The sequence below is a fragment of the Colossoma macropomum genome, unplaced genomic scaffold (genome assembly GCF_904425465.1).
Source record: "Colossoma macropomum unplaced genomic scaffold, Colossoma_macropomum, whole genome shotgun sequence".
Classification (NCBI taxonomy): Eukaryota; Metazoa; Chordata; class Actinopteri; order Characiformes; family Serrasalmidae; genus Colossoma; species Colossoma macropomum.
Window position 1 is genome coordinate 36,902,843 of NW_023494803.1, and position 14,707 is coordinate 36,917,549.

The 14,707-nt window shown below is 40.7% G+C and overlaps 1 protein-coding gene across 4 annotated transcripts in view; it reads right to left on the minus strand.

The window, feature by feature from the left end:
* The window catches only part of nrxn3a (neurexin 3a), a 485,766-nt gene that overhangs the window by 170,358 nt on the left and 300,701 nt on the right, over positions 1 to 14,707 (minus strand). For 3 of the 4 annotated variants that reach the window (XM_036592587.1, XM_036592589.1, XM_036592586.1), the window contains exon 1: positions 3,869 to 4,804. The exons of the other annotated variant lie outside the window; for it this stretch is intronic. In XM_036592587.1, coding sequence (XP_036448480.1) covers positions 3,869 to 4,133 — 265 coding nt within the window. In that variant the 5' untranslated portion in view covers positions 4,134 to 4,804. Of the gene's footprint in view, positions 1 to 3,868; positions 4,805 to 14,707 lie in introns of those variants that run through there. 4 annotated transcript variants of the gene reach the window in all.

A 14,707-nucleotide genomic window follows, 5' to 3' on the forward strand; every position in this document is an offset into this window, starting at 1 on the left:
GCAGTGCCTTTTGAATCCTGCAGTGGGTCTTGTCTACAAACGGGAGTGTGCACACACACATTGCGCTTGTTTTTGTACATTTTCAAGTCAACAATGACCCAAAGATCTGAGAAAAATAAAGGTGACCTGTAAGAAAGTGCTCTTGATTTTATGAAGCGTTTCATTTCAAAACTATTTCTTCTGGGTTACTGAGGCCAAGTTTTAATGGTAGGGTTAGTTTTAGCATTGGGCTTGAAGAAATCTTACCCCATGATTCTATCACATATATAATACATATGGAGCACATTATTGTGTATTACATGTAGATAGTATATTGTCGCTGTCCAATGAAAAACAAGTATCTCCGAAATATGAACTTTACAGGAGAAGGCAAAAACACCTTTACCTTTCAATGTAAGTCAATGTAAAGAGATTTTGTTCCAAGTGATTTTAGAGCATTTCTATTGGTCCATTCGTCATGAAATTTTCACACAATGTCAAGGACAGCTGTTGTGGACAGTGACAATATATATATATATATATGCACAGTGCTATGCATGTTTTAGGCACCATTTAAAAAGCTATTAATTTAAAAGCTATTTATCTGGTTAAAAAGCATTAATTTGCCCCAAAACCACACATATTAAAATAAATACAAACAATATTAATACATTAAATAGTGATTTTATGTATGTTGATGTGCCTATTTAACCATTTCCAAACCTCTCCTCGAAGGAGCCCATTATTAATTGTAGTTAATGTCCAGTGCCTGGTTTGGCCAGTCAGTACTTCACTATGTTAAATTAGGTGTGCTGGTGACATGAATTTATGCATACTTTTTGTGTATTTATTTCACGTATGTTTATTTGTATTAATTCCAATGACATATGGTGTTTTTACAACACCAGCACATGTACTGCCAAGATAAATGGTTTTTCAAAATGTTCTTAAGTGCCTATGACCTTTGCATAGCACTGTATTTATGACTTATATGTGACCTGTTACTATAAAATAAAGGCCCTTGTAGATATATATATATATATATATATATATAACATATTACAAAAAGGTGTCTGTGTAATGCATATGGGACATATTACAAATAGGTACTTACATATATACAATACATATGGGACATAATATTTATAGGTACTTACATATAGTCACTACTGAAACAAAAACCTTGTTTTTTTTTTGTTTTTTTTTTTAAACAGGATTTGAAAATGGCAGCTGCCCTTTGCATTGTGTTAAATGATGAATGGACCAACAGAAATGATCCAAAATTACTTTGAACAAAATCTTGTTACATTCACTTTCATTCAAAGTTAAGAATGTTTTCTCCTTTTCTGGTAAACCTTCCTTTTTGGGGACAAAACATGTTTTGACGTGACAGCAACTATATACAATGCATATGCTGCACACTATTATTACATAAAGCCTCTTATGTATAATATAAATTCTACTAATACACGTACAATAAGCATGTACATATAATGCCTAAAGGACATATTAAACACAAGCAAACGCTCACACACACAAAAAAACAAACACAGGCATGTGTGGAATGCCCCACACCCCTCATAAGAAACGAGTGAGAATCTCCTTTCACATCCCTCGCTCACTGTTGAGTAGCTGTGGAGAGATGGAGTGGCGCTCAGGCTGAGTTTCGCTTTCTCCAAGAGCCATCAGCCCAATCCCCCTCTCTCTCCCTCTCTCCCTCTCTCTCTCCTTCTCAGGATCAAAACAGCCTGCGTACACCCACCAAACCGAGGGCACCAAAACGCAAAGGCCAAGCGGATTTCACTAATACTGCAGTATGAGCAGCGTAATCAGCAGAGGGAGGTAAAACACGCTGTAAGGAGAAATAAATAAAAAGCCCGCTGCTGGAGGGTCCGTCTGATCACTCAGCATGAGGCGGGACTACAAGAGGGCGCAAGTACCAGTCAGTCATCCATAACTAATACCGCGCCGGGCCCCCGAGGCCTTTCAGTGCGAGTGGACAGAGTCATCTAACGCGGCGCTCGACCCGGGGCTTTTAGAGGGATAGAAACTGACCAATTTTACTCTCTCGGCTCACTAATTGCTGTGGCAGAGGCTGCGGAGTAACCTGATTACTGCTCCAGAAATTATGTGCTTTTGCCGATGGAACAAAAAAGGAAAGAAATTAATTCAAGGTACTCAGAGGTTTTCTGCTCACAGTCTAAACGCTTCCATTTAGCAAAAAATAACGAACCTATGAGGGTATATTTTTACTGAAAAAGGCATTCAGGGCAAACAAAGTTGAAGGACAAGCCTACTAGCGTACATTAGAGTTAGCAAAGGTACGTGCGCAAAACTGAAATCAATTTATCTGTTTAAAAAAAGGATGTTCCTGAACGAATGTGAGAAAGCAAGAACCTTTAAATCACAATAATCAGCTAGAAAGAACATGCCAAGTGACCTCACAGCGATTTACATATTTATTTAGCAAATACAAGCTTACCTTTCTATAATTAGGCAGGAGGATTAGGTTGAGTACGGCACTGTTAAAGGATGCAGTATAGACGCGCTGTGTGAGATAAGTAAGCCCAACTAATGGCGAGAAATAAAGCCAAAACGCAGCGAGGTGAGAAAAGCCACAACGCCGCAACGCATCAGTCTAAATAAATAAATTACAGCTGCCTCTTCTATTCTAATGGGCTGTATAAGAATGCTTCAAAGCTCAGCTAAGACTGTCCCCAGCTGCCTCAAACTCAGAGAGAGTAATCCAAAATGAATCTCGGCACATTAGCTGGGAAAGGACTTTCCCGAATTTGTAATTAAAACGCTGCCTCACTCGACCTCGCGGCTGTGTGCAAACACTGATATAAAACGGAGATTAAAAGTCCTATTAGGAGGAGCAGGAAAGGAAACCTCAAGAGGAAAAACCTCCCTCGCTTTATTTCAGTTTTCAGTCTTGCAGCAGTGCAACTTTCTGAATTTGTCCACAAAGGTCAGCCGAAGCATAGAAGATGGACATGGACATCTCCTAAAAACACAAAAAAGAGCAGTTCCAAGCCACATTCCCCTCTCCGTTCAGGTTTTTTCCCCAGTCGTGCTGGGGTGAGGGGGGGGGGTGCTTTGTTGACTGAAACATTGCAAATGAGCAAACACAGCATAGTATGGATTCAGTGGCTCAGCCTGTAACGCAATAATTGCCTGGCATGCCTTGGGACAGAGAACTCCCAATAACTGCAAAATAGCTAAACACTTATCAGATCCCCCTCGCTACAAAAACACAGCCTTATTACAGCACCACTGATAAACTATCTCCCCGCATGTAATTAAACTGCTGGAGAAGATACAGAGCCTGATAAACGCTATTGTGAGTCAGTGACACGAGCTCTTCTCAATAAACTAATTCTGTGATTACGCACCTCCGTTGCGACACAACACAATGCTAACGCACGCAATCAGTTAACGCACCTGGCAGCTACGCAGAGGAGACAATAACTATTAACTGGAGGAAAAAAAAACGTGTAAAGTATCTTCACTGCTTAAAGATTTCTGCCCATTATATATTTTACATCATTTCAAAATGCAGACTTCCCTTTTTACATTAAGGTTAAATTGTCTTCAACAAGTTTACAGAAGAAATGAGTCCAAAATTACTTGGACTAAAATCTGTTTATATTAACGTCTGTTCATTTTTGGGCTTTTCCTCTAAAGTTACCAAGATATGATAAAGATATGATGCTTTTTTGGCAAAATCTACCATCCCCTATAAAGTTAGAAGGTTCTTCGTATGACGCTGATGAGATACAAAACCAGCCAAGACTCTTCAGAGAGTGAAAAACCCAACCTGCGCCCCCACCCCCCCCCCATGCCCACCCATCCCAACTCGAAGATCTAAAGTCTGCCGAGCACTCACTGTGTCCGCTCCGGAGCGAAGCAGGAGAGCGGTAGATGGAGATGGGAGCTGAGTGATGTATCTGGCTGCCGTGGTAGTGCTTATCAGGGCGGGTGTAGGAGGTGGACACCCCCGGGGGTCCGGCAGCCCCAACAGCCCTGGAGCTATCCGAGTTAGCCGAGCTGGACGAGGAGCTCCACACGGAACCGGCAATACATCCCAAGGTCAGAGACCACATCCAGGGGGTCCAGCTGAAGCGGGACGGGACCACTCCGCTGGGACGCATGACTCACGCCCGGCTCGCACGCAGACACTAGGGGCAGAGAGGGGGGTTCTCTCATGATGGAGAAAGCCCCATGCTAGGAGCCTCAACCCACCCCTGTGCTCTTTTACGGCTTGTCCCGCGCACGTTCCCGAGTGTTTACGCTCACTCTGTGGAGGGAAAAAAAGGAATAAAGAGAGTCCAGCACAGCGGCCAGTGAATAGAAGCGCACGAGACTGACCGCTCTAGCTGTTTTGATGCGGCTGAGCTGCTTCACTCACACGCGTGCTCGCCACAGCGCTGTCCCGTCACTCAGGGAAGCCAAAGCGGCGACAATTACCCAGCGGAAAAAGAGGGTCATGACCCGATCCTCCTCACTCAAAGTCCGTCCCACACACCAAAGCACAAAAGGGGCTGGACAAAAGAGAAAAAAAAGAAGAAGAAAAGACTTTCTCTCTCTTCAAAGCAAAGCGACTTTCACACAGAAGCTAAAACTCCTTTTCCCAGGCGCTGGTCTGCTCCCCCTGCTCCGAAAGGTGTTGCAATACGAAAAGCTGCAGATGAAATCAGCCTCTGCTCTTCATTCACAGATGCACACTCAATCTCTCTCTCTCTCTGCTTCTTAGCACCGCTCTGCCTGTCTGCTCTGTTTTTGGACAGAGCCTTGACGCACTTCTAGCAGCGCCGCTCAGCAATGAGTGAGAGAGACTGAGAGAGAGAGGGAGAGAGAGAGAGAGAGCGTGAGGGAGGGGTGAGAGAGACTGTACAGGGATGGAGAAAGGGAGGGAGTGAGAGACTAAGGGAGGGGGGTACAGGTGAAACAAAGCAAATAGGATGAGGAAAGGGAGCTATGGATATGGGGAGAGAGAGAGAGAAAGAGAGAAAGAGAGAGAGAGAGAGCAAACAAAACCAACACAAGGCAGCCTATGCAAATTCCCACTGAGCACCGAACAAATGCAGCAAAGCCAATGCAGAACAACTAGTACGCATTACTCAAGAGACAAGAAGATAGGGGAGAGAGAGACACAGAGAGAGACACAGAGACACAGAGAGAGAGAGAGAGACAGAGAGAGAAAGTGAGGAGAGAGGAATAAGGGGAAACAGAGAAAAAGAGGGTGTTAGAGAAAGAGTAGACAGAAAGAGACAAAGAGATAGAGAGAGAAAAAGAGTGATAAAGAAAAACAGAAAGAAATCAGAGAAATAAAGAGACAAGAGAGAAAAATAAGACAGAGACATAAAGAAAGAGAAAAAGAGAACAGAGAGGGAGAAAACTGAAAGAAAAAGAGAAGAGAAGGAGCAATAGAGAAAAAGAGGAAGAAAAGAAAAAAACGGAAAGAGAGAGAGAGAAAGAGAGAGAGGGAAATAAAGGGAAATTAAAGAAAAAAGAGAGAAAGAGAGGGAGGGAGAAATAAAGAGAAATTAAAGAAAAAAAGAGAGAAAGAGAGGGAAGAGGAATAAAATGAAAACAGAAAAAAGGGAGAAAAGACAGAAATAGAAGAAAAAGCAACAGACAAAAAGGAAGACGAGAAAAGCAGAAAAGAGAAAGCGAGAGAGAGAGAAATAAAGAGATGAGAGCAAAAGAGAGAAATAAAGGGAAATGAGAGAAACAACAGAGAAAGAGAAGGGAGAGGAATAAATGAAAGAGAGAACAGAGAGAGGGAGAAAAGACAAAGAAATAAAAGCAATAGAGAAAAAGAGGAAGAAATGAGTAAGAAAGGGATAGAGAAAAAAACCCCAGTGAGCGTGAGCGAGAGAGAGGGAGGGAGCGAGAGCGAGAGAGAGAGAGACAGAGAGAGAAAGAAAGAAACTCAGTCCATGCTGAAGTTACCTGCTCGGCCTCGGACAGAATCACATTTGCACGCAACAGAAACTGGAAACGGCTGTGCGACATTTAGCCGTGATTTCTCCCGATTCCTCCTGATGGGTTCGCGTTTCCTGGGCTTGCGCTGTGGAGCAGCTCAGACAGCGTCGGCTGGCTCTGCCTCAGAGCTTTAAATAGCGCCTCCGAGCTCTAATTCGCTTAGTGAAACACAAATGGTCTGAGGTGTAATGGAAAGTAAAACATGATAATTGAATTATGAAAAACGTGTTTCATTCTGCTTTAAAATAAGCTTTCGTTTGCGACGGCGGCTCTGAATGCCCGCGAGCCGGTGGAGGTATAAATAAATCTGACATTACAATATTTATAAGCTACATGTGAGTGATGCATTTCTGTTATTTTCTTCTGAAAGACTTCAGGGCTCTTTAGGCATATTTTGGTAAAAACAGTCAAACATAATTCAAGCTGAAAAGAGCACAAAACAAAAAAACGGTCTTCATTTCTGGAAAATTTACCCGACAGAAATGAGATACGGCACAAAAACACAAATTGTTTCAATGGGCCTTCCAATTCAGGGACGTCGCCTGTGGAATTTGGATCAGTTCTGCACCCAAAAATGATGCTGAAATTCTTAACCACCCTCCTCATTCGGAGCAAATCAATAGCGAAGAGAACGACACACGGCAACAGCAAATCAACTTTTCATTGATATTATTCTGGTGGAAAAGCTCTCCCAGCACTCGGCCCTTTGTGCATGGAGAATTGCTTATTTTAAACCTTCTGTGGCTGTAATCACACATATTCATTCTGCAGATGGAGGCAGAGAGAAAGAGAAGACAGGCAGGGGAGAAAAAAAGTGCTGGAAAGGTACTCATTTATCAAAAAGGCTGTTTTCCAGTTTCATTAAAGCCCAGTCTCATCCTCTCGTCTGAATGCGCTTAGCCTCGGGCGGCCCTCACATGAATGCCTTCCATGTCTGTGCTCACAAACACAACTATCTGCTCTTATACTAAACAAAGAATTCAATCCACAAATGAGAGCACTTAAAATCATTCTCATTTCCTTAAAAGGGAAAAACAGACTGTAAATTCAATTTACACAAAAACACCACAGTCATATGTATTTTATAAAGAGGTGAAATACTGGTTATACTAGCATACTACAGGTACAGGTCGGGGGTCGTCATAACGCCCTGTTGCGGCTCCACAGCAGAATTAGCTTTTGCTAAACTAAGATGAAGTTAATGCACAACTAATTCACCCTTTAACCCTTAAGTTTGGCGCCAGACTGTTGGTCACCACAGCGATGCAGACAACAATCTGGCCTAGCTAGCAACTAATGAAAAGGCAAAGTGAGATTTAAGACGAACATCGATAATCTGGAGACGAATGGACTTATTTGCACTTATAATCACTCCAGCTGGTTTACTGATACGTTTAATCTGCAACAAGAAACTGTCAAACACTGAAACGTCACGAAGCTGAAGTCTTTCATTCGCAAGCTTCTCGTTCAAAATTTTCCCCTTCCACCTTAAACGGTGCCGCAGTTCTGGTGCCTCAGGCACCATTTAAGGTGGAACAGGAAAATTCGAACAAGAAGCTGACGAACGTGAAGCCAACGAATGTGAAGCCCACTTCAACCTCGTAAAAAGTCCAACGTTGAGACCTTTTACAAGAAACTATTGTACTTTTGCGAAAATGTTTCCTGCTGGAGATGCGAGAAAAGCTGCTATAGCTAAGCTAAAGCTTAAAACAGAGCAAAGTAAGTCTGTGTTTTTGTTTAGATTGTTTAGTCTGTACTAGTACATCAGCACATACTGAGACATATTTACAGCCTAGATGGTAGAATGGAAATAAAACATTGAGGCTCCCAAGGTGGTTTGATTTTTGTTGAAAGGACAAAACGGCTCTCCTTAACATTTGGGTTGCCGACCCCTGGTATAGGTTTTGCCCCTATTCTGAGTGACCAGCAGCCAGTTGCACCAGCTCGTAGATCGTAGCCTAGTTTGAATGTAAACTGCCACTACATTCAAGTTTACGAGCTACTAGAATTTAACGGTTGCACCAAGTAAGACAATTTCAACATAGCTTTGAATTATACCTTAAAATTTACATCGACAGGAAAACATGCAAGAAAATGAAATGCATCTCTGGTTGCATTGGCTACCACTTCTGCAGGATAGATTACATTCGTTTTCGTCGATCGGAGATCACAGACCTCCCAGCCACAGATTTACACAACACAGACAATAATGGAGCCCTGAGTCCTACTTTGTGTCCAGCACGGAGATATTTTTCTAGAGGGTCTTTCAAAAACCTGGTAGGCGACTCTGTTCAAGTACACGAGTAAACTGCGTTCAGAGCAATAAGAGCAGCTCCCTCAGTGCTCAAGTTGTGTGGGATGCTGACCTTAATATCATACAATACATAATACATATAGGTTATTTGTAAAATGTAACTATCATAGCTAACTTTACCTTTTTGTTATTCAGCAGATTCAAACAGCGATTACATTAGCCGCAGCTTCGCTAATGCTACAGATCGTTCATTGATAAAGTGCTGATAAAATATTGTTCAGACTGGGTTCTTGGGCACATTGTAGATAAAAACAGTGTTTTTATCTACAATCACTTTACGCTCTACTAGTTAAGATGTACCATCAGTGTCTGTGGTACATCCGAAATTGTGTCTCGCTAGTTTTTAACTACTCTCAACGTAAGGTTTAGGAAGGACTTTACACTCCAACTTAAATTGACTTACGTTCAAGCTGGTGCAACTGGCTGCTGGTCTTCTCATCACTGTCTGAAGTCCAGGAATGGTACAGTTCATTTTAATGGTATACAACAGCACAAAGCCTATTGATACCCTGACCATTTCAAACTGTAATCATTCTGATAGCAGTCATGCATAATTATCATCTATTTGCAGTTACAGTAGAAGTAAATAAGCTGTTACATCCCTCTGGAATTTGCATGCCAAGACAACATATGTTTACACTACAGCTGCACGAAATGGGCATAAATCTGTTGATGGAGAAATGATATTGTGAGAAGATTGTTTTTCTTGTTAGCAGACTTTTAACTAACCTTTCCTTTAAGCAAACAGCAAAAAAGACAATTATAAAAGCATCACTCAGTATTGTGCAAAAAAAACCTAATGAAATACTAACAGATACTTACATCAGAAGTGCAAGCACGTTTCTGTGCACTGTAAGGCTGAACACACACTGACACAAAGCACTGCTCTTATGAAGCATCAAAAGCTACTGGACTGCTAATGGCGCCCCTTTGTGGAGATTTAGTAACCTGCTAAACGTGAGTTCCGTCAGTGCTTCAGTCTAAACTCCCTGAACAGCTTTTTCTCTCCATTTGATGATGATGATCACATGATGATGCAGATTTGTTGAAACATTTTACCAAACAGTCTGTGCATTTTACACACAACACAGAGTGAGAATCACCACATTTGAAGCAGGCTACTGTCACAGATAGAGTAGTTTTTAGCTGTACAAGTGTGTGTGTCTTGTCATGGTCATACATCTACCATAAATGGACACAAGCTGCAGCTGTGGGGTTTCAGGAGTTAACGAGCAGTTTAAATGTCTGTGGTACATAACGAAAACTTGTTTGAACTGTGTCTGTTTATATGTGAACAACGGCAAGTAAATATAAAAAGATCCACATGTATAAGTGATTTTACTGCAAAATATTAAAGTAACTGGAAGGCAAATCAACAGATGAGTCAAACTGGATCATAATCAATAATAAACATGCTCATTTAAAAAAAAAAAACATTTGACAAAAACAACACTACATTATTCTAGATATTATTATTAATACTAGAATGTCACATTATGATTACACAAAAAAAAGTAATTTTACTGTAGTATTAATTAGCAGACTAGTATATACATTGCCTAAATTGTGTGGCTGTGTTATATATGAAAACACATTTCAGATCTTACTATGATCTTGGAAAAAAGCTCCCTTTGTTTAGTGCATTTTGACAATCATAATACAGAATTCTGTAATAATAATAATAATAATAATAATAATAATACTCACCAATATCATGAAATGACATTTACATACTGTCCAATCCTGCCAAAGCACTGATTAAAGTCTAAGAATATAATACAGTCGTTTGCACAGCCTCTGGTCACAATACGTTTTACATGAAAACAGCCTCTACACAGAAAACAGTTCTGTACATTTTAATACACATTTACTGTGTATTTGCTGAATTTAACATTAAAAAAAAATAAAAATAAAAAAAAAATAAAACTACTTTTGCACAGGCCACATTTTATGATTTATTTTTTTTTCTAATATGTTAAACTCATTAAATAAATAAAAATTGTGCACTAAAACCTGCAGAAAAACGTCATATTTAAGTGTGCTCTCTGTAGAGGATGTGTTCACTTATTTTCACGTAGAAAATCAACAAAATGTAATTTTACTGCGGGTGTTCAAACCTTTGCATACGACTGAACCTGTGGTGAAATGAGTTCACTGTATAAACCACAATCATATCAAAACCTGCAATCATTCTGGCCACAGATATTATAATCTTATTCAGCTCTATCCCTAATGAAGTGTTGACTGGCCTGCACTGAGGAGCAGATCTGGAGTCAGGAAGGAGCTCTATGATGGCGGTCATGCTTTGGAGCCACCTGGAGGACACAGCCCATCCTGGCTGAACGCCGCGAGGTGAGCGCTCGCCCAGACGAGGGAAAGCAGCTTTCTGCAGCACCTGCCTGGAGCCGTCTGTGTGTGCGAGCTCTCTCTGTAGTGCAGATCAGCTAAAACCCACCGCATACAAACACACACGGTCGCTTCGTGCTGGGCCTGAAATCCCCCCCCCTTCATGTGCTTCATGTTTAGAAACCGCACATGGCTGGGCAGCATGTAGAATACTGATGCACAGTCACCCTGATGAATATATAAATCACACATTCCGAGCTTAGAGAACACAAATAGCTTAATAACCCTTCAATTCATGGGTGTTACTTAAATCGCCTGTACACTGATAGAAATAAAGGTTCTCTGCGGGTACATTTTTCATTCATCAAGGTACAAACAATGTAAAATGTGCCCTCAAAGGTACAACAGTGGTTTTAAGGTACAATTATGAACCTTAAACAAGTTTTTTTCCAGGTGAAAAGTACATAATTGTACCTTTTCATAACCGAATGTTTTAAAATAGAACAATAAAATAAAAGCCTGGAGACGAGACGGGGTGTGTGGAGTCAATACAACTTAGAAAATATCAGTTCAATGGATTATGGTACAGTTATGTTCCCTGACTAAAAGGTACTGAGATGTAGAGGGTCCCACCCCAGTGACAAGTGGGGGACTGCCCCAGGGACAGTTTAGTACCTTTATTTCTGAGAGTGTACAGACCCAGAACTTGAAATGTAAACTGATATACAAACTTACAAACTCTGTAAAACTGGCAAAACATTATAGTGGCTCTAAATGAAATACATACATAAATAAAAACCTCCAATGTTTTTCATTTTTATATGTGAAACACCTCATGAACTTTGCTAAAGTGAAGATTTGGGTCTAAATCTTGACAAAATATACTTGGTTGGCTGTCAATACACTTTGATTGGGATCTCTTCTTGAATAAGTAGATTCAAAACACATGAGGTAGGGATTAAATTATCTTAAATTAGGTTGCCAGTGACAGAAGACATGCATGTAGGGGTTCAGGACTGGAATATTACACACAGTATTCACAATACAGCCACCTAAATCAGAGCTAACCTATATTGCATGTATTTCAACTGAACTATGTAATTCCCGCTGGCCCGAAGGCTCTGTCAGAAACATCATGATTTGAGTAAATGTTCCATACTGCTGAGCATTTCTAGTAACTAGTATTTAAGGTACATTAGTCCACCACCTTTCTTTCCTTTCATCATTGAGATGTCAGGCTGAATGCTGTCTGCCACCTGCCGGCACTGAAATCACCTTTTAGCTGTACTTTTGGCTCCATGTGCTGCAAGCTGGTTGTCATTTGGCTGGTTATGTGATTCATCAAGACAGGGAAATGTATTCATTTTAACACTGTGGGGTGCAGAGGAGAGAATTCTATGGACCTCTGGGAGTCTTTGATCTGTTACTGACTATAACTTTGCTGGAACTACAGTTGCACCTCAGATTTTGTAAAGAAAAAAAATGACCTAATCCCAAATGTAATTATCAGTCATGCTTAGTGTTTGAATTTCGCTTCTTTAGTTTCTTTAGTAGTTGAACTGGAGCTTTAAGGCTGATGTACACAAAGTATACCGCAAGAATAAGCCCTGTGCAAAGGGCACACCTAAATTATCACACACTTGCCTCAAAAAAGTTGTTAAGTAATCTCTAACAGACTTGCTTATGTGGTTTCTGACCGTGTATGAGACACTGCAGTCCATAAAAATGGACAAAATTGTGTTGTATAGCAAAAAACAGCACTGGCAGCTACCTTGAAGCTGGAATTCTGTTCATATCTTTGTTTCTAAGTGAGGAGAAAATTGTGTGAATTAGATTTTTTCTGTTCCACTTTCACTTCAATATCTGTCTCTCTGACAGTGCAGCACTGCCACCCAACCCGAGCCAACAGGGCCCAAGAAAATACTGGGTTTCGGGCTGATTTTTAATGTAAAACATTAAAAAACATTTTTAACGAGTGATTTAGTTTTTGTTTAGTAGATTTGCTTGGTAATACCTTATCAAGCAATATATACTGTACTGCAGTGTTCATAAGGCTACATGACACATACATATCGTCGCTGTCCAAAGAAAACCATGTTTCTCCATTATTGTTGATTTTTTTTTCATTATTGTTGACCAAAAGAAATGCTCTAAAATCACTTGGAATAAAACCCCTTTACATTAACTTGCATTGAAAGGTGAGAGTGTTTCTCCCTTCTTCTGTAAAGTTACTATTTTGGAGATATTTGTTTTCTTTGGACAGTGATAGACGTGTAAAGTCTTACCTCTGTAGGTATAAACTGATATACAAACTTACAAACTCTGTAAAACTGGCAAAACATTATAGTGGCTCTAAATAAATACATAAATAAAAACCTCCAATGTTTTTCATTTTTATATGTGAAACACCTCATGAACTTTGCTAAAGTGAAGATTTAGGTCTAAATCTTGACAAAATATACTTGGTTGGCTGTCAATACACTTTGAAAAAGCTCTAAAGAAATGCTCTAAAATCACTTGGAATAAAACCCCTTTACATTGACTTGCATTGAAAGGTGAGAGTGTTTCTGCCAGTTACTATTTTGGAGATATTTGTTTTCTTTGGACAGTGATAGACATGTGTAAAGTCTTACCTCTGTAGGTGTCGTTCGTCATAAAGGTTGCATTTGCCATCTCTGATGTCAAGTTGATAACATCTGTGAGAGGTGATTGTTTTTGACAGTAGGTTGTCATGACACTTTCTGAGTTGAGATTTTGTAGATCTGTGTGTGTTACAGTGACATAATGCTGATAATATGGTATAGCTTAGCATGCAGGACGGTTCTCAGAGCATTTTTGTTTTAGCATGTCATCACCATTTTACAGACTACAAAGTCAGATGTTGCCTATTTAAATACACCTTTATAAATCTTTATGTAGGTTCATGTTGGTTGTTATGATGAGCTTATGTATGTGTCATAAGAGCTTATGTATAAAGTCTTATGAACACTGCACTACAGTAAAGTGTTACCGATTTGTTTTCATGCACATTTTCTCTCATGTGCCCACTCTTTCTCTCTCTAGTGCGGTCTATGCGTAAACAAAGCCTAGCTAATGGGTTTGGATGAGAGGTTCAGGTTTCCCTCTACCTGTTGGGCCGGATCTGGGCCGGGTCTGGGCTTCAATTTTGTGCTAGTGCAGACCTCTTATCCAGCAGTGGATTGGATTCCCACTATAGTGATCCGTATTTCTAAGGAGCTTGCACAATCCTCCAGCTCCTCCTTCAATTACTCACTCACTCATCACTGACTCACTGTAGGAAGGCTCTCCCAGCGCACGCTTACGCCTGACAAACACCCCCCACACACACTCCCGAACACTCACACCACGCCGATGAGTGGCCTCACCCTGGACACACGCATGCAGACACTCACAAAAGAGAGATTTCCCAGAGCAGGGTGCGCATCATTCGGGTACGTTCTCTACTGGCATCACAGGAGAGCATAGTTAAAGACCATCTAAGTCAGACTGGGGGAACGACTCTAATGGCTGCTTGGTATTCCTATGCATGTGCTAACTTCGGCTGGCTGGCCTTTGGTGTTTGTTCTAGCCTCGGGGCACTGTCCTCATCGCATGCAAAGAGAATTCAATATGACCAGAAGGAGAGCCGTGTCCTTCCCACTGTCTCAAACTCATACTAAACGACAGACAGCACTGGAAAGTCCGCTCTGAACCAGCAAGGACAATTATGAAAGGAATCCAAACCCCACTCTGTACAAGCAGCACTTACTTAAAGTTCTACAGATCAGAATCAGATTCTTTTTATTCACCAAGTACAAAATGGACATGGAATTTCTAGGGATGCACAGATATGGGAGCTGTGGGCTGATGTCTATATCTGTATTTTTCACTTCATCTGCCCAGGTTCATATATACGCACTCATAAAATGTGGTACTACATCTATCTGGATTAGCATTAAGAGAAAAAAAAATTAAGCATTAAGGTAAAAAACGGTATAAATGTAGAGAAAGGATTTTGCGTGACAATGAGTGTGTTTTCATGCACTCAATAATCCGATCATAATTGGGTTTCTGCAG